Source organism: Pezoporus flaviventris, unplaced genomic scaffold, assembly GCF_033815535.1.
Source record: "Pezoporus flaviventris isolate CSIRO_AGI_PZ_B2104156 unplaced genomic scaffold, CSIRO_AGI_Pfla_v1 ptg000003l, whole genome shotgun sequence".
Taxonomy (NCBI): Eukaryota; Metazoa; Chordata; class Aves; order Psittaciformes; family Psittacidae; genus Pezoporus; species Pezoporus flaviventris.
In genome coordinates, this window is record NW_026892551.1 from 10,034,908 (window position 1) to 10,055,475 (window position 20,568).

The 20,568-nt window shown below is 41.6% G+C and overlaps 1 protein-coding gene across 5 annotated transcripts in view; it reads left to right on the forward strand.

Moving 5' to 3' along the window:
- The window catches only part of KLF12 (KLF transcription factor 12), a 263,859-nt gene that overhangs the window by 55,029 nt on the left and 188,262 nt on the right, over positions 1 to 20,568 (forward strand). For 3 of the 5 annotated variants that reach the window (XM_061445269.1, XM_061445270.1, XM_061445272.1), the window contains exon 2: positions 20,097 to 20,160. The exons of the other annotated variants lie outside the window; for them this stretch is intronic. In XM_061445269.1, coding sequence (XP_061301253.1) covers positions 20,140 to 20,160 — 21 coding nt within the window. In that variant the 5' untranslated portion in view covers positions 20,097 to 20,139. The remainder of the gene's footprint in view (positions 1 to 20,096; positions 20,161 to 20,568) is intronic. 5 annotated transcript variants of the gene reach the window in all.

Genomic DNA, 20,568 nt, shown 5'->3' on the forward strand with positions numbered 1-20,568 from the left:
AAAATAAGGTTTGGGTTTTTTTTTCTGTCTCGTTGTAAGAATGCTACGTGTGTGAAGCTCCCTAGTTCACACTTTTCTCAGAATTCTGGGTCTTAAAAATATGTGTCACTGGAGTGGGATCTTCCTAGACTCAAAAAACTGCATTGCCAAAGTCTTAATGGTTGAAGAAACCTAATATACACAGGGGAAAACTCAGAATGGTAGGCAGTTTGGTGAGGTTGCTCCCACCCTTGTGTAATCAAATGTTGAAAGTCCCCAAGGATGGAGATTCTGTGACCTTTCTAGGCACTCTGTTGCAGTGTTTGATGTCCTTTTTCATAAAGCCTTTTGCTTTTTGGACTTTCTTAATCAGAATTTCACTTGCTGCAGCTGTGTCCTTTGCCTTCTGTCCTGTGTGTGAATACCTCTGAGAAGAGTTGGGTTCTGTTGTCTTTGCCACTGTATTAGGTAGTGGCAGAGAGCAGTCAATTCCCCCTGCAACCTTCCCTTGCCCAGGCTGAACAGCCCCAGCTCTCTCAGCCTGTCGACCAGCACCATGTGCTCCAGTTCTTGACAAACTCATTGGCCTGCCTTGGATTCCCTCTGCTGTGCTTATGTCTGTCCTGTCTTGTGCTGGGAAGCCCAGCATTGAACCTAGAACTCCAGATGTCTCACCAGTGCTGAGAGGATCACCTCCCTCAACCTGCTGGTGATGCTCTTCCTATTGCAGCTCAGGATGCTGTTAGCATTCTTTGCCGTGAGTGCCCATTTTCCCTGCCCATGTCAGGGAGGTTGGAACTAGATGATCTTAAAGTCCTTTCCACCCCTGACTGTTCTATGATTCTATGATTCTGGCTCATGGTCACCTTTTTGCCCACCAGGACCTCACCTGCTTCTCTGCTAAGGTGCTTTCCAGCTGGTTGGTCCCCAGCATCTACTCATGCATGGAGTTATTCCTCCCCAACTGCAGGACCTGCTATTTGCTTTCTCTGAATGTCACAATGTTCTTTGCCAAGCCATTTCTACAACTTGATAAGATCCGTCTGAATGGCAGCGCTGCCTTTGAGGGTGCTCCCGGCTTCTCCAAATTCTGTTTCCTAAAAAACTGCTGAAGGTATTCTCTGTCCTATCATATATTTTGAGGCCAGTGGTCCAGCTGGCTTTCCACCTACTTTTTAGTCCAGTAATTGGAGGACAAGGACAATTGATTTGGTGCACATAATAAATCATAGGGTTTTCTTCGCTTTATTCTAGATAGCAGTTTTAACCCTTTCTCATACAGACCTCACATCTATTAAATTACTTTTCTGTTTTATTTTTGAAATATAAATTAATATCAGAATTTCCATTTTTTTTTTTTTTTTGTTGTTGTGTTCTTTTTTAATGCTGTTTCGTTGCACCTCTCCCCACACGCCATGTGCAGCCTTGGTGGCAGGGCTTCCTGTCAGCGTGTGAAAGAAAACCCAATGCTTGAGCCTGTTCATGCAGGAAGGAATTGCTAAAAATGGCAACGCTGGGTCACTGAGGCGTGAGCAAGCAAGCAAAAATTCCCAAATACACCTGTTTTAAAGTAAATAGGAGTGCACAGTCACAAAAAAACAGTTGGTTGCTGGACTCACCTGCTGCTTCCCTGAGACAAATCTCATTAAAAAAAATGCTAGACTTATATAGAGAAATGAACAGAGCAAAATAAATGTAATGCATAGTCTTCCATTTGCTGTATTTTTGAAGAGATACTGTGTATAACCCTTGTTTTATGCTCAGGGTTTGATGATTTCTTCCATGGTGTCAGTAAGCTAGATGGTCTTCATTATCATTAATAGTTCTCCATTTCCATTTCTGAGAATCAGAGAAAATGCAAATGCAGTAGGGTGAGTTGCAGTAAACATGTGTTTATTTCTCTTCTCTACGTTTCAGTGGCATTTGAGTCTTTCTTCTTTTTCCCTTCCTGCTATTCCCTTTCCATTCCTGTTAGTCTGCCCTTGTCTTTCACGAGTGTGTGCTGATGTTTGTTACTGCTTTTAACAACATTGTTTTCTTATGTGACTGTAACATACAAGGGAAGATAATTAAAAGTTACATAATTGCTCTGTATAGGGGAATGCACGATAATGGATTTATTAATACAGTTTTCAGACAGTGCGTCCCTAAGGCATAGTACAGGAGTGAAACATTCTGTCTGACCAGTACTCATTAGAATGCATCTGAATGTCCAGGATTCTTATAGTTAAAACTATATTAACATTGTATGATAAAATTCTAATTAAAAAAAGTAGCTTGCAAGGTTTTATGTATGCAACAGGAAAAAAAAAGTGGTATCATTTGTGATGACTCTCTGGGTGTGACTAATCAGATGTAACCAAATCCCAAGAGATCAGAGGTATTTAGAAGTGCCTGTACATAGTAATAATACCTCCTGCATGTGGTTACCTTGAGGGTGTCTACATTTCCATGTGTCCTTTTACTGTACTAAAAAGATTAATATTTTTTTAGTGGTGAGAATAGTGTTATTCTGAGTGGATTCACGACCAGTCATTACTAACATATAGCCTATGTACAGATTTACACTTGCAGATTTACATTTGTCTTTATGTACCTTTAGTTGAGATGAATTGAAATAAAAAAAAAAGAACCAAAACCCACATATATACACATGGACCAAGTACTGACATTTGTATTTCACTAGGGATCACAACCAATTAGATCATCAGCTCCAAGGACCTTTGTAATGACCTAGATGTGCCAGCATTAGAGTTCGGCAGTATCCCTAAACTTCGACTGACTGGGGTTAACATAGCCTTGCCTCTCTTAGGAAATAAATTTAGCCAGGGAAACACAGACTTCCGCATGAAGGAGCTGCCTTTTGTCACTCCTGGTGCTGTTTTTGAGGGGGCAGGAATTGTAAAATATGTCTGCCAATTTTAAGAAACTGGAGGACTGATTACTCTTGTTATGGGTTGTTTTTTTCCATGTAAAAGACTACTATATTATATCATACTAAGGAATGAAAACATATTTTTCTTAACGTTGCCTCTTGTTCTTGACAGCTAAAACTTTTCGATAATAACTCATATTGCTTTTCATCTTTAAAACATTTTTCAGACAGTATCTGTGATAGTTGATCTGCAAAACAACCTTAAAAGGCATCAAATTTATTGGAATTAGTCATATTTTATGGGGGGGTTAATCCTAATTTTCCATTGAAAAAATGTTTCCTTTAAAGATGTCTATAGGAACAATTGAAGTAAATATCAGAGCTCTTGGCAAACTCCCAGCTGCATGCATTGTCTATTTTTGTTCTATTTGTGGTCCTGGTGGTAAGTTAAAGCAGATGTTTTGTCTTCAGAGTGAATCAGAATGAATCTTGGTGCTACGGGCAGTTTTTCATTGCAAGTCCGCTGACTCTGCTCTTGAAGCTTGTCTCTAATGGCTATAATAATGATGTAATGATTTTTGAGGTAATCTCAGTGTTGCAGATTGCTAGGGAGAGACTAGGTGATCTCTTGAGGTTTCCTTCATCCTAGTTCCTACAATTTGTGAATTTTCCATTGATGGCTCTTTAGGTGGCAACAGAGAAAGCTGTGAAAGCAGGAGAGGGCCGGGTTATAAGGATCCTCATCTGGAACACCCCTAGCAGGAGTGGAAGAAGAAGACAGATGCTCACCTAGCTATGCTGCCTGCTCTTGCTAAATCCTATCAGTTTGGGAACAGCTCAGAAAATGCCATGGTCTTGTGGGGTCTTGTCTTCAGGGTGGTCATAGCTTAAGCTCAAGCTAATGTTGATCTGCTTGAAGTTTAGTACTAGTTTAATTGCATGTTAGTGCCCCTCATTTGCACGTAAGAGGTGTTTTGTCTTGGTCTAGCTTGAGAGACAGTAGGGGAAGAGAGGATGACTCGGGCAGGAAGATGAGCCTCAGAGAGGCAGCTCAGCAGTGGTCTTCTGCTGAGGTCCACGGCAAGCCTTCTCCAGCACATAGCCCCATCTTGGTTCCCAAAGCCTTCAGGAGACTTTTATGATCCCTTTTATGGAGGTTTGTGTTGCTCCATCCTCCTTCTACCACCTACTGCTCCAGCCCTGTAACGGAGCTCAACTCTTTGTTGCCCTACTTAAGAGGAGGGAGGGCATGTCATGAATGTTCAGTCTTTTATCTTAAGAGTTTATTGTCCTTTTCTTTCGTGAACCAAGAAACAGTGCTTGTCTTAGAGTGCTGGGTACGAAGTATGACAAGTCTTAGGCAGAAGACCCAGCTGGCACTGCTGTTGCTGTCACTGGTGCATGGGTCTTCAGGAAACTCAAGAGCAGCTTCTGTGGAACTTGTGCATCCCTGGTACAGCCTAGAGATGTTTGTCTGTTTTGAAGTAATTTGAATGTCATCCCCCTCTACTCTGCTCTGGTGAGACCCCACCTAGGTATTACATCCAGCTCTGGAGTCCTCAGTATAGGAAAGACATGGACCTGTTGGAGAAGGTCCAGAGGAGGGCTGCAAAAATGACCATAGGGAGGGAGCATGAGGAAAAGCTGAGAGAATTGGGGTTGTTCAGCCTGGAGAAGGGAAGGTTCCAGGGAGACCTTAATGCAGCCTTTCAGTTCTTAACATGGGCCTATAAGAAAGATGGGGAGAGACTCTTTAGCAGGGTCTGTTGTGACAGGATGAGGGGTGATGGTTTTAAACTAAAAGAGGGAAGATTCAGCCTGGATGAGAGGAAGAAATTTTTTACAATGAGAATGATTAAGTACTGGCACAGGTTTCCCAGAGAGGTGGTGGATGCACCATCCCTGCAGACGTTCAGGGCCAGGCTGGATGTGGTTCTGAGCAACTTGATACAGTTGAAGATGTCTGTGCTCATTGCAGGGAGTTGAACTAGATGATATTTGAAGGTCCCTTCCAACCCAAACCATTCTATGATTCTGTGATATTAGTACAAACGTTCTTCTGTATTTTGATAATATGCCCCTCCTGAACTCATTCAGTGTAGTGTTTCCTTGTGGGCTCTTTTCAAACTCTATTAAGAAAAGCAACACAGAAAAAATACAACATTACTTCTTTCAGTGTGTGTTTAAAAGAGCATACTTTTTATTTGCTGACATACTGCAGGTTAAGATGTTTACATTTAAGCTTGTGGCTTCTTAGTGAATTTGCTTGTTTGGAAGCCACAAGCTCTTTCATTTTGAAGTGGTGCTGGCTTTTTCATATCCTTCTCCACATATCAAAGCCTGTTAAACTGCCCATGAGATTTTTCTGTGCAAGAGGATGACTTACCATATTTGATACCTTAAAGATTAGGGGCCTGTCAAGATTTCCTGACTGCTTGACTCTTGTATGTTCACATGCCTGCTGTGAGCAGTGGGATGTGAAAGCAGCTGGGAGGCTAAATCACCAGACCTACCTCATGTTATTGTCACTTGGTCAGTTGATAAGGGAAAGAGAGATGAGAAAAGTGGGCTTCCTCTCTGTATGAGATGGGAAAATAATCTGACTGTAATGCATCAGTGGGACTAAGAAAAGAAGTTGATGCAGCTGGTCAAAATGGCCCTGAAATGCAAGAAGCCTTCCCCTGTTTACCTTCCCCAGCTGTAAGCCTTCAGTTGCTTACCAAGGCCTAATGGTCTAGGGAGGGATAGTAATAGCCCTGGTGAGAGCAGCTGGGATTTTAACATGTTGATATGCGTTCTCTGTGTTGTTTTGTTTTTTTTTAATATATTTTATTTTATCTTATTTTAAATGCACACATCTGAGAGTTTTATTTTCAGTGATTTCTTTTTTATTATCTATTAAATTTGGTCTGTGTAACCGAAATTTATTATTTTTATTTCTGTTGACATAGATTACTTTCTCCCATATATATTAAAATTGGTTTGGTTTCCTCCTCTCCACCCAGAAGACTAACATTTGTTTTGTTTTCTAATCCCTAATTCATTGTCTTACAAAAATCAGCAAGTTATAACCTGCTTTGTATTCTAAGACTGAATTACAGTTAATTAAAAATAGATCTATGTAATGGGCATTTTAACAGAATCTTAATTGTGATAACAGGATTCAACTCTGTAGAGGTTATCATTAGGATGATGACACTTGCCACTTGTGGGAGTATTAGCTGTTTGCAATATTCCTTATGTTTATTACAAAGACATTGCAGCTACCTCTGCTTTTAATAAAACTGTTTGTAGAACATAGAATCATAGAATAGTTAGGGTTGGAAAGAACCTTAAGCTCATCTAGTTCCAACCCCCTGCCATGGGCAGGGACACCTCACACTACACCATGTCACCCAAGGCTCTGTCCAGCCTGGCCTTGAACACCACCAGGGATGGAGCATTCACAGCTTCCCTGGGCAACCCATTCCAGTGCCTCACCACCCTCACAGTAAAGAATTTCTTCCTCATATCCAATCTAAACTTCCCCTGTTTAAGTTTTAACCCATTACCCCTTGTCCTGTCACTACAGTCTCTAATGAAGAGTCCCTCTCCAGCATCCCTATAGGCCCCCTTCAGATACCGGAAGGCTGCTATGAGGTCTCCATGCAGCCTTCTCTTCTCCAGGCTGAACAGCCACAACTTTCTCAGCCTGTCTTCATACAGGAGGTGCTCCAGTCCCCTGATCATCCTCGCGGCCCTCCTCTGGACTTGTTCCCACAGTTCACAGTATCACACAGTATCACAGTATGCTAGAGATTGGAAGGGACCTCAAAAGATCATCTAGTCCAATCCCCCTGCCGGAGCAGGAACACCTAGATAATGTTACACAGGAATGTGTCCAGGTGGGTTTTGAATGTCTCCAGGGAAGGAGACTCCACAGCCTCCCTGGGCAGCCTGTTCCAGTGCTCTGTCACCCTCACTGAGAAGAAGTTTCTTCTCAAGTTTAAGTGGAACCTCTTGTGTTCCAGTTTGTACCCATTACCCCTTGTCCTATCCTTGTTTGCCACTGAGTAGAGCCTGGCTCCATCCTCGTGACACTCCCCCTTTATATATTTATATACACTAATAAGGTCACCCCTCAGTCTCCTCTAAACTATAGAGACCCAGCTCCCTCAGTCTTTCCTCATAAGGGAGATGCTCCACTCCCTTAATCATCTTCGTTGCCCTGCGCTGGACTCTCTCCAGCAGGTCCCTGTCCTTCTTGAACTGAGGGGCCCAGAACTGGACACAATATTCCAGATGGGGTCTCACCAGGGCAGAGTAGAGGGGAAGGAGGACCTCTCTCGACCTACTAACCACCGCCCTTCTAATACACCCCAGGATGCCATTGGCCTTCTTGGCCACAAGGGCACAGTGTTGGCTCATGGTCATCCTGTCGTCCACTAGGACCCCCAGGTCCCTCTCCCCTACACTGCTCTCTAACAGGTCGTTCCCCAACCTATACTGGAACCTGGGGTTGTTCCTGCCCAGATGCAGGACTCTACACTTTCCCTTGTTATATTTCATCAAGTTATTCCCTGCCCAACTCTCCAGCCTGTCCAGGTCTCGCTGGATGGCAGCACGGCCTTCTGGCGTGTCAGCCACCCCTCCCAGCTTAGTGTCATCAGCAAACTTGCTGATGGTACACTCAATTCCCTCATCTAAATTGTTGATGAATATATTAAATAATACTGGTCCCAGTACTGACCCTTGAGGCACTCCACTAGTTACAGGCCTCCAACTAGACTCCACAGTTCCATGTCCTTTTTATGTTGAGGACACCAGAACTGCACACAATACTCCAAGTGAGGTCTCAGGAGAGCAGAGTAGAGGGGCAGGATCACCTCCTTCGACCTGCTGGTCATGCTCCTTTTGATGCAGCCCAGGATACAGTTGGCTTTCTGTGCTGCGAGTGCACACTGAAGCTGGCTCGTGTTCATTTTCTCATCAACCAACACCCTCAAGTCCCTCTCCTTGGGCTGCTCTGAATCTCTTCTCTGCCCAACCTGTAGCTGTGCCTGGGATTGCTCCAACCCAGGTGTAGGACCTTTCACTTGCCATGCTTAAACCTCATAAGGTTGGCATCAGCCCACCTCACAAGTGTGTCGAGGTCCCTCTGGATGGCATTCCTTCCCTCCAGTGTGCCAACCGAACCACACAGCTTGGTGTCATTGGCAAACTTGCTGAGGGCGCACTCAATCCCACTGTCCATGTCACTGACAAAGATGTTGAACAAGACCGGTCCCAACACCAGTCCTTGAGGGACAGCACTCGTTACTGGTCTCCAGCCGGATATTGAGCCATTGACCACAACTCTTTGTGTGCGGCCATCCAGCCAGTTCTTTATCCACCAAGTGGTCCATCCATCAAATTGATGTCTCTCCAATTTAGAGACAAGGATGTCGTGTGGGACAGTGTCGAACGCTTTGCACAAGTCCAGGTAGATGACATCAGCTGCTCTACCGCTGTCCATCAGTTCCGTAGTCCCATCATAGAAGGCCACCAAATTGGTCAGGCAGGATTTCCCCTTAGTGAAGCCATGCTGGCTGTCACCAAGCACCTTGTTGATCTTCATGTGCCTTAGCGTGCCTTCCAGGAGAATCTGCTCCAAGATTTTGCCAGGCACAGAGGTGAGACTGACTGGTCTGTAATTCCCCGGGTCATCCATTTTCCCCTTCTTGAAAATGGGGGTTATATTTCCCTTTTTCCAGTCATCAGGAACTTCACCTGACTGCCATGATTTCTCAAATATGATGACCAGTGGCTTCGCAACTTCATTCTCCAGGTCCTTCAGGACCCGCAGATGGATCTCATCTGGTCCCATGGACTTGTGAACGTTCAAGTTCTTAAGATGGTCTTGAACCAGATCCTCTCCTACATTGGGCGTAAGGTCTTCCTTCTCACAGTTCCTGCATCTGCCTCCCAAGACTTGGGTGGTTTGGTCAGAGCCTTTGCCAGTGAAGATTGAGGCAAAGAAGTCATTCAGAACCTCAGCCTTCTCCAAATCCTGTGTTGCCAGTTCTCCTGATAGCTTTTGGAGAGGGCCCCCGTTGTCCCTAGTCTGTCTTTAATTCTTAATATACCTATAGAATCCCTTCCTGTTATGTTTTGACATCTTGCTATATACGGTGATAATGTGCTGATTGCCTCTCTGCTGCTGTCAGTATTTTGTGTGTGGTGATGTTAGTAACTCAAGTTTGCCAGTGTAATGATGCTTTTATAATTGCTTTGTCTTTGATTACAAAACCCTTTTCAATAAGAGAGCTTTGTGTGAGACAGCCTCTGTTTCACTGGTGTCTTGGAGCAGGTAGCACCAGCCACCTGTACTGCTACCAGTGAACTCAGAATATTGGAAGCTCAAAATAACAGAGAATCCTTGTATCTAGTGAATAATGAGGAGCACTACTTAGGATGTAGAAGAAATACTTGTTTTTTAAAAGGCCCCAAAACCCCACCTTGCAGTGAACGGGGTGGATAGGGAGATCCAGCTGTCAAGAGGGGAGCGTTTCACTTCCTGGGTCATGCGTCAATGGGAGCAGGGTCCAGTGGTGGCTGTGTGTCAAGGGTGGCTGTAGGGATCATGAACCTGAGAGAGGTGGGATTACACTTGAGGCTTGTTGTCTGGGCAACTGCAAATGTTTCTGTGTTGGGTAGCGTGGAAAGAAGAACCGGTGTAACTCATGGGATTAAGTAGTTGGGAGAAAAGGTGGGGAGGCTTCTGTGACACTGATGGTGGATGGGGGGCAACCACTTGAAATCAGTGTAATTGTGACAACAGCAGCTGTGCTTGCTATCTCTTACTTAAATTACAGGATTATTTTTCAATAGTTAATGAAATTATGAGGAAGCTCGTAAACTACTTAATGCTAGTTAGGTGCATTCCCAGTGTTAAACTGAGAATGAAGATCCCGGAGCATCTTCAGCTAACACATTTCTCATACTGCCAGTTAGTTTAACCACTTTGTTAAGCAATTGAAGTCACGTGCCATGTCCTGTGTTCCTGCAAATCAAAAAAGTAATCAAAGGGAATTGATAGAAAAACAAAAGCTTTGATTGTCGAGGAGCTGCTGAACTTGATCCTCAGGCAAGTGATGGGTATTGTTGTTCGTGTAATTCATGTTGTTCTGAGTCTGGACAGTTTGTAGGGGTTACAGATAGTGGTGGTCAGCCAGGAATAGCTTTGAGTGTCTTGGACAGAAGTCTTTGAGCCTTGACAGGGGCGTATTTCATTCAAAACAAGTGTCCATACTGCCACTTCTACATCATTTTTCTGTTCAGCGTGGAATATTGGGGGGAAAAAAAAAACAACCCCCAACAAGAAAAGATTTAATCTCCTCTAGTCTTTGCATAGTCTATTGTTATTAAATAATTTATTAATGCTGTTTATTAATTTATTTGTACCGTCTTCTGTGAGAGATAATTAAATGTGATGAGTCCACTTGCTAGCTTCTAATGGGAGTGGTGAGGGCCATTTGGGATTTGGGATTTATTGGTTTTCCTGAGGTGAGACTGAATATGGGACTAGCCAGTCTGGCTGAGCTCCAGGAAAAAAATCCTTGGTCTTTAAAATTGTGTTTCCCCCCATGCAATACAGGATTGTTTCTGTGGAGTGCTTTCCTTTCTAGATTAATAAACCAAGCAATGCAACTTCCTTACTATCCTTAGTTTCTGGTTTTTTATAATTCTTTTCATATGCTGGTGTCCATGTAACTGATGAGCAGTATTAACTTCTGTGTATCACCTTGGTATGCAGGAAGTGTGGTGTTGCCAATTCCTGCTTGACAGTAGTGTTTAACAGTTTCAAGTTACTTTTTTTTTTTCCCCTCCAAACTCTTTTAAAAATGGGATGCCTTTCCAAGTCTGCCTGGCTCTATTGAAAATAATGACTTTGGAAGTCTTAAAAATTGGAGGGTTTGATCTGGAGAACAAAGGAACCCAGGACTTGTTTAAAAAACTCCAAAGCTCTTAAAACTTGTACTGCTCTTCACTCTGCAGACAACTTAGTGCCATTTTGTGTAAAATACTTCTTTGGTAAAGAGCAGTTGCTGGGCTGCCTGCAATGACAGTAACTCAGGCCCTTGAACTGCCTGTTTCTCTCCTTTAACTACAGAGCCATGAAGGGCAGCTAGCACAGGTGTAGATATCTGTAGGTATGTGAGATGAGATCAACCCGCCAGCTGGCAAGAACTTTATCCACTGAAGTTATTCTTCAGGTTGTATTTTCTGGGCTGTGAATGTGACTAATTGCTGAGCCATGGTTAAGGGGGTTGTTTGTCCATGTTGGTCTGCAGAATGAAATGGCATTGGCTTAGTGGTTGCAGATGGTGAGTCTTGCAGGCTGCTGCAGTGATCTCAGTAGGAGTCTGGAAAGTACAAATTACCTTTGGAAATTGAGCTACTTCTGGTATTTGCTTTTAAATATGTAGTCAAGATTTGCAGATTAATTCCACCCCTAGAAATCTGAATAAAATAGTACATTCAATTATTCCCCAATGTTCCACTGCGCCCGAAAACATCTAAGTGATGGGAGAGCTATCAGACAGGGGAGAAGCAAATATATTTCTATTTAGGTAAGGACAGGACAACAACCAGAGCACTGGGCTATGCGAACAGGAAGAGAAATGACAAGAGCTAGGTAGGCTGGTGGAATATGACCAGGTTGATCTCTGAACACATGCACCTTTTCCTAAAGTTAATCATGGCTTGTGTTGAGCTTTACAGAGGGATGGAGAGTTTCCAGCGGAAATTCTCCAGGAACACTGTTGCAGTCAATTCTGCTACTCCCAAATACACCAAGTGTACAAGTACGCTTCAGTGACTTTCTGTGGTAGTACAATTATTAATAAAAGGCTTGTAGCTACTGAATCTTGTAGTGGAGCTGTTTCAAGCCAGTCAATGCCTGATGGAAATGTTGTATAGTTAAATGTGGGAGCTCTCCCTTTTTTGAGCTTTTTACTTACAATATGCTGAGGGATAATTAGTAGTAATAATGCTGGTCTGCCCTTTCAACAAAGGGCAGGCTAGGAGAAAAGACATCAAAAATTAGCACTGGAAACACCCATGGTCAGTTGATCAATTTTAGAGTGTGCCTTCCAATGAAAATAGACACCCATTAGCTGCGTCTGTAAAATGCCAGCCAAATAGACTCCTTAAACTGATTAATAGCATCACTGCTGTCATATAGTGCCCCCCAGTTTATAGCCTGAATATGTACCCAGACCGTCACATACATAGATATCATGCTGTTTTATTGAAAAAGCATTTTATTGGTATATTTCAAATGGAAAGCAAAAGAAGGGGCTCAGATTGTGATGAATTCAGTGCTAAAATTTACTGTAGGTTGAGCAAAGGCAGGAAGGAGTAGGAGCTGAACATTACTACCCACTGTGTTAAGCAGGATGCATTCAGGTGTTGATTTTCTTTTTCCTTGGAATCATAACTCTGAGCCTGGAAATTAGGATGGTTGGGTTTCTTTGGTGTATATCACAACTTGGGACAGTGTTTGCTTGGTTTACTTTGCTCTTTTTTCCCAACTTTGGGGTAAATTGTTGACGTTTGTCCTCTCAAGCTGCTGTGGCTGTGCTAGCTATAGAGGTAAGTGCTGCCTCATGTTTATTGCCACCTGTTCTGGAGGAGCAAACCAGGTTTGTTTGATCAGTTTGGTAGCTTTTTTGCTAACTTACCTTGCACTGATTGCTGCAGTGAGGTGGGACTCACGCATGTAGCTCAGTGGGCACCTCTGAGGAGGTGGCCACCTCTGGATGGGGCTTGGTGAAACAAGGTGTTGGCTCTTGCTGCCTGTGCTAGCTGTAGAGGCATCAGTGCTGATTTTACAACTGCCCTCTGGTGATGTATAAACTTACAGCTTGTTTAGCTTTCTCTGTTGCTTGTGGGAATGGTTTTGTTTCCTCTTTTAAAGAGAAGTTTAATGGGCTCAGCTTATTCTGGTTTTGCATATTCTTTAACTGGTTTTGCTGTGAAAGTTGGCACAGGGTGCTCAATGCTATGGTAAGGGGAAACCTGTATGGTATTTCATCTGCAGTGGGATGATGGTTAGTGCACAGTGTAAAAGAAGACATGCCAGGGTTTATATAAGCGACTACATATAAACAGGGTTACATTTTTTTCTTCCTACTCTGATTTTTCCATTGTCCTGGTGTTCCCTCTGAGGGCAGCTATGAGGAGGCTCTCTGCAAAGTTTTGAGCTGCATAAGAGTAGTATTTGCCAGCTGGGGCAGAACTGATCTGTTTCAGACATTCATGTGTTTCAGACTTTCTTGCAGGCTAAATCTCTGTTACCTGTGCTCTGTTACCAAACCATGGGATGCTTACTGCAGCTGGGTTTATGGGGAGCAGATTTTGGCACAAGTATGCACTGAAGTTGTACTTGTTCCTTTGGGCTTGTAGCATGTGGCCATAGGTGATCATCTGCCCTCCCTTAGATAAGTAGTTGTGGGGTTGCATCGCCACGTGGAACATCAGGTCCATACAGAAACTGATGCTCTGCTCTGCCAAGCGTCCTAAAGAAACTGGTGACCTTAGGCTATTTCATTTGTAATTGCATACAGGTGCAAGGATTATTTGTTCTTCTGATGGTCTCTGGGATTCATCAGCCTTTGAACAGGAAATAAAGAAAAAACTTGGTTTGTTTTTCAATAGGTTAGAATATAAATGAAGATTGTCTTGCAGCGTTGAGAAAAGAGCATAAGGACTGTTTCCTGTACTGCAAGTAGAGCTGACTCGATTCTGTACCAAGCATAAACGTAATTTGAGTAAAAATATCAAACCAGAAGAGGGGAAGTGGGCGATAGCATTTGGTAATGCTAATCCTTATTAGCAGTGTGAAATAAAAATAAGATACCTGTACGGTTAGGTCTTTTTCTGTGCAACCTCTATAGTCAATCTAGTCTCCTGATGAAAGATACACTGGAGAGGTTGGTCTTTATGTCTTTCACCATTGTGATGATACGGAGAAATCACTGCCAAGTTGCTTCCCTCTTCTCCTACTTGAAACATGAGTAGCTTAGGGATACCTTTCTTTTGGATTTCACACTTTGACTTTGTTTTTAGTACACTTAATCACTTTTTTTTTTTTAAGAAACACAACATAGATGATTCCAACTTGTACTTAGGAATAACAACTTTTAAATTACTACTGTTTCATAATTTCTTTCAGATGCTTGTAAGCCCTTATGAGTAGAAATCTTGGATTGGCATTATCTGGAGAATAATATGTACTGTTGTCGTAGTTTAAACCCAGTCAGGCAACTTGTTCACCCACTTCCCCTCCTTCTTGCCCTCCCCCTGCTCCCGGAGGGATGGAGAAGAGAATGGAAAAGAATGCAACTCCCACGGGTTGAGATAAGAACAGTTTAGTAACTAAGGTATAACACAAATCACTGCTGCTACCACCAATGATAATAATGATAAAGGAAATAACAAGGGAAGAGAATACATCACCTCACCACCAGCCGACCGATAACTTGCCCCATCCCAGCCCAACCAAGCTCTGACCGATACCTTCTCCAACCCTGCAGACTCCCAGTCCTTCCGGCTCACTCCCAGTTACCTCCTGGGCATGACGTGCTGTGGTATGGAATACCTCTTTGGTCAGTTTGGGTCAGGTGTCCTGTCTCTGCTTCCTCCCAGCTTCCCCTCCTCCCTGGCAGAGCATGAGGCTCACAAAGTCCTTGGCCAAATCAAAACATCATTGTTATCAGCTCTGTTCCCAGGCCGAAAGTCAAAACACAGCACTGCACCAGATACCAAGGAGGAGAAACATGACTGCTACTGCTGAACCCAGGACAACTGTTTTGTTGAAGAAAGTCTGAAAATAGGGGAAAAAGAGAGACTGAAAATAAGGGGAAAAGATCACTTTTTTTTTTTTTTTATAATTCCAGTTCTGCATGGGTTCAGAAAAACAGTTAAATTTTACAGCTTGGCTGAACATGTTGTGTTGTTTTCATGGTGTACCAGAAGTATGCTTTTGGCAGCTTCTTTAATGCAATTATTTACAAAAAATATTTAATTCACCAAAAATTTGTGGGTGTATGTGTGCATGTTTTTATATTCATGCATATATATGTGTGTATATAAATATATGCATGTATGAAACTGTAATTCTTGTAACAAGAAAAGGCCCACTGCACCCTTTGACTTTGCACACAGGCTGGTAAATAAAATTTTAACTCTAATGTGGAGTTTGAACTATATGCGAGGATAAGGTGGTGAACTAAGAGACCTTGCACTGAGAGTGTGCACTGTAACGTGAATATTTCCTTATGTCACAGAAGGTGTCCAGAGTGATGTGTGGCTGTGTTTATCAACATTCTCTTTTATTTATACCTAACGAAAAACAATGTCGTTCTATCTAAACTAGCATTGTGAAGGGAGTATCTAGGTTTCAGAGCTATCCATTCAAACAACTGAGAGTGTCAAAGGTAACTACTTCTAGAATCAAACTTCAAGGGGATATATTATTCTGCTGCGCTTTCCTCCCTCCCTGCAATTTATTGCACTCTTAAAGATTGACTACTGATTATTACCTAAATCCAGGCATTTGAGGACCCCATTACTTCTCCAAGTTTTAACTAAGTCTTTTTTTACCTTTGCAGTTTGTCAGTGTGCACACTTTCTAATTTTATTTATATACCTTGATACAGTTGAAGATTTTTTTTAATGTTACTGAAAAACATCATAATTCCCAGACTAGTAAGTTTAAAAAATTATAAAATGTAGCATATTTGTTTATAACTTTGTCAAACCAGACCCTTAAGTTTTAGAGAGAACAGAGTCCTTGGAATTCATATTTAAGTCCCAGAAAGTCTGGAACTTGTCCTTGAAGCTATTCAGTTCAAAATAATTCATTAATGTAAAATAAAAGACCCCTTAAATAATAGTGGTTTTACTCTTAAGGCTCTACTGAAGGACTGTGTAAGCACTCCTTGAAAGTTTAATAATTGAATAAACTTTTAAAGGGAAAAGGGAGAGGAGCATGGTGTAAAGGTTGTGTGTTTGGTTAAATGAATCATTCATCCACATATGGCCATCTGCATGCTTTTTTCTGTGGAAACCTGTTCTTGAGTATGATTTGGGGGAAAAAGACCCAAACCACAGAAGAACATCACAGCTATACAGTCAGATCGAGCAAAGGATGGATTTTCTTGTGCTGCCAAGAGCCAGATGGTATTGAGGTCATTCTGGTTTGGTGTAAAAGTGTTGGAGGCATCACCCCATGAGGCTCAGCTGAAATAAATCAGGGTAGATGTTCAGGAGAAACTTTATCACTTTCCCATCCCAGACTGCAGCTTCCTTGGCTTATGTGCTCCAGGGACTGAGTTGGTGGCATAGCTGCTGCTTCTTACCTTGAATCATGATGTACTTTAGTAAGTGCGTGTGTCTTTTCTTTCTCTATGCTGTATGTCATTCTTGGTGGGAGTCTGGATAAATATTTCAGTCTGTAGGAGTTCAGGAGAGCTAGGTATTGCCTAGCAACAAGCATCCCACTCTCTGCCTCCCGCTCCTCTTTGCTTTTATTAAAATACCAGGGAGAACCAAAAGTTGAGGCATTAAGTTAATTTTTAGAAATATTTTGAGCAGCTTAAGATATTTTTGTTATGACACTGCATCAGAGCAACGGAGATGTTGGTGGGGGGCTGCCATCTTAAAGCAAGTAACTCCGCTTGCCTTGTTCAAACAGAAATCACAATCAAAGACTATCAAAAATTCTGAGGACAGAATAAACCTTATGACTGCAGTTACTTAGTGAGTAACCAAATGCCTAGCAAGTTCTCCTTTGGTCTTCTGAGGTCTAGAAGATACATAGCAGTTACACTTATCCTAAACTGAATGCATTTTAAGCTGTGTTACCCAATTCATCTTGCAGCTTGTGATGGCTGCTGGTGGGGCAGTGGTGGCTTATCTTGGAATTTAAAGTTTTTAACTCTTTGCAGACAACTTTGTGGCAAAGTATTTTGTCTAATTTCAGTTACAGAACTTGGTTTACAAACATCCTGGGCTAGACCCAAGGCAAGAAAGCTACACACTCCAAGTGTAATTTAGGTAGATTTTTGGGTATGCTGGTTCAGTGCAATGCTGCACTGGATTTCATCCTCTCCTGTTGTTACTGAATTTAAAAGTTGAGAGCTGTTGCAAATCTGTAGCTCGTGGTTAATGTATATTTTAATTGTACCTTCTGCAGAATGTTTGCTTTATGGAATTTACAAATTTCCCTGCAAGAATCAGAAAAAAAAGAAAAATGATCAAGTATGTGGCTGCTGTTAATGTCGAGGTAGCCATCCTCAGGATAACCTGGGTTGCTTTGTCTTGAACCTTGCTGAAATCATACGTTCAGTGATCCTGCCTTTCCTGATGTCCGGGGGCCCTTTGTGAGTGTGGGAGAAGTCGTGCTCTGTCTTCGGGGAAGTCTGGTGTGACTCAAGGCCTTTGAAAGGTATTGGAGAAGTGGGAGTGCAGATTAAGAAACGTGGTTGTGCCCGAATTACGGGATTTGCTTTGTAGAGGGAGAAGTTATTAAATCCTGATTTAGCAAATGACTTAACTTTGCAAATGATTGTGTCTTTTCCAAATGTATGTTCCCCATATCAATCTGAATTAGAAAAGGGGGAGAACAGTACAAGGAATAATGTGTAACTGTGTTAATGGGAATTTACTTAAAAATTAGCAGTATATGAAGAGATGTAAAAGTGATCACAGCATAAAATTGTTTTTTAATGAATTAACATGGGTTTATATGTTCAAATATGTTCTATTTGTGGAGGCAAGGTCAACTCTACACAAAGAGTGGCCTCTTTTAGTGGTAGAATGGATGCACTATATCTGTAAGGGCAGATGGTCCTATTTTTCTTAGCATTTCAAAGCCTTTTCATCTGAAGCTGAGTATTTTCATCTCTTCTGAAAATCAGGCAACGTATTCGTGGAGTTACTATTTAAATGTCTTTCATATGAATGGTTCGCACTTCATCTTCTCCTCAGAAGCAGCCTGAAATAGTTGGAGCAAAGAGGCCTGTGGCCTGTATGGATGGTATGTGTGGAAAGTGTGTACTGGCCACCATAATCAGTGCTCTTGGTCATCCTGATGGTCAGTGCTAGGGGATAAACCCTGTCCTGTCCCCAGACTGTGTGTGTTGTGGTGGAGCAGCATTGTAGGATGATGGCACGGCTGGAGCTTGTAGTGTGCTTGGCTTGTGCTTGATGAAGAGAAGGACCTTCTATGCAAAAGCCCTTCCATGGAGGGGAGCACCCTAGTGATGCAAGGACATGGGCAATTCAGTGGTTGATAAATAGTGCAGAACTAAAAATAATTAATAAGCAAACCCAGTTATTTGTTGTTGCTAATGAAATGCTTTTTCATAACAAGAGTGGTTATATATGATTTAATAACACAAAACCAGCTCCGGCTGTGGCTAGTTGGATAGTGGTGTGTTAGCGTGAAAAATATACCCATGTTTGCTCTTGTCTCCATAGCCACGGTAACCTAATAGCAATTAGTGTTCTTGTGTAACTTGAGGCTAAGTTGTGTTGTGGGAGTGTGAATATCCCTATGCATATCGGGAAGAGTAATAATGAGAAAACCTGGAGAACTAGAAGCAGTGACAAGTCAAACTCTGTCTTCCTCTGACAGAGACCCTTGGAAGCTCTTGAATGCATTACATTTAATTTTAAAGAACTTGATGGCTTAGTTATTTCCTTCCCAGGTTAGATAACTACATCCTGTAAGTCCAGCATATGGAAAACCTGGTCCACTTGTCCCATTTTTGGACATTAGCACAGAAAAGGAGCAGCTAGAGACTCAAAGGTGACTCTTCAAGTGTGTGGTTTAAAATTAAAAAATAAAAATAAAAATCTGCTTCATGAAATGGAATTTTTTAAGCAATCCAGATAATTTCAAGATGAATCAAGAAAAAGGAATCTGCAAGATGCATGAGTGATGGGACGAATGGTCTAGAATAGTTAGCATGCTCTAAGCCCACAGTATTTAATTACATTTAGTTAGGTCAGTGTTTGTGGTTATTTTGCAGCCTTTTATAAATCATAGGAATATTTACATTTTTCTATTAACCTTAATATTTTGTTAGAAATAAAATTAAGTGCATGGTGTTTAGTCAGTATAATAGTAGCAAAGTACATGAGTATTTATGAATTTTATATGCTGAAGGGAGCTTCTTGTCTTGTTTTCAGTGTAAAAGTTTCCTTAGTGTTTGGAAACTTATTGGTCAAGTAGTGGTATATGCAGCAGTAATGAAATACTGGGCTGTGGTGTAAAAGCAGGAAGGTGATGCTTCGCTTCTGTTTGCAGGATGAACTTATTTTGAATGATACAAAAATAACGGCAGATTGTTTATAATAACTCTGACAGCAGATTCAGATTCCTGACTTCACACAATTTCCATTATTTAAAGAGACATATGTGTGTAACATTTGCTTCCAGATACATGCACATATTCTGACAAAGAGTTTTAAGACATACTGTCTGTTATTTAAATTTTGGACATGTAAAGCTTTTCTCCCCTCTTCTCCCTTCTTCCAGGCTTTAAAAAAGTTAGGCTACAGGATTAGTGTAATTTCTTAAACCTGAAGGAGCCTTCCAAAAGTGTAATACAGTATTTAAATCTCATTATACATTTTTTTTTATAGATTCATATGGAAACATAACGAAAATAATCATGTATCTATAGGAAACCTTTCAGGAAATAACTATTCAAATTCTGTAATGGTCTTGCACAGTTATTTCCTGTGGCTGGAGTATTGACTGAGCTCACTAATAAATGTATTCTGACTTTTAATGCATTGTTGCCCAGATCTTGCGTAGTATTTCTGGGAAACACATTTTGAAATACCAGTAAAGAATATTGGCACTCGGAAACTGCTGGAAAGTTTTTGGCTTTACCTGCACAAATGCAGTGTACCGGTATATGATGGGCCCTGAATATTAATTAAAGCAGTTGGGATTTAGTGCGCTCAAGTAGCAGTTAAGAAATTAGAGATGCTTGAGAGCACTGACTGAAATTGTTAGGTAAGAGGAAACGTAAGGTTTTCTCCAGTATACTTTTTGTCATATTTATCCAGTTTTATTTAAAGTGCTTATAAACTTCCTGTTCTTCTGACCTCTGTTTTACTATGGAACAGATGTCGGTGGTTAGGGATTAATGAATCTCTAAGAAAATACATCAATTAAATTATTTAATCTTGTCTTTTTCAGGATTGAAGTGGATCTAGGGACGAACGGATGACTGAATATTCATATGAAGAGGAAAGCCATAAAAGTTGGTTGACGTTTTTACAGCCATATGCTTTATACATATTGCTGCTATTATCAAAAATTTATATTGTGTTACAAAACATAATAGATTAAATTGCTGGTCTGAGTTTCGTATGCCATATTGTCTTTCAGGCAGGGGAACACTATAGCTTAACACAGCTGGAGCTTAATGCAACAGTTTCTGACCAAACTTGAATGTTCAAAGGAAAAACCCAGTAGTACGTTAAGTTAATAAGTAATTCCTTTGAAGCCAGGTGTTTGAATGGGCTGATGCATAGTGGTGTTTGTTATTCTTACTTGCCAGGATGAATGGAGAATGAGAGAGACGTTACCTTCCATTACAGCTGCTGGTTATGAAGCTTAGTACTTTGTGGGGTGACCACTCAGGTGCCACATTGACAAACACTGTTTA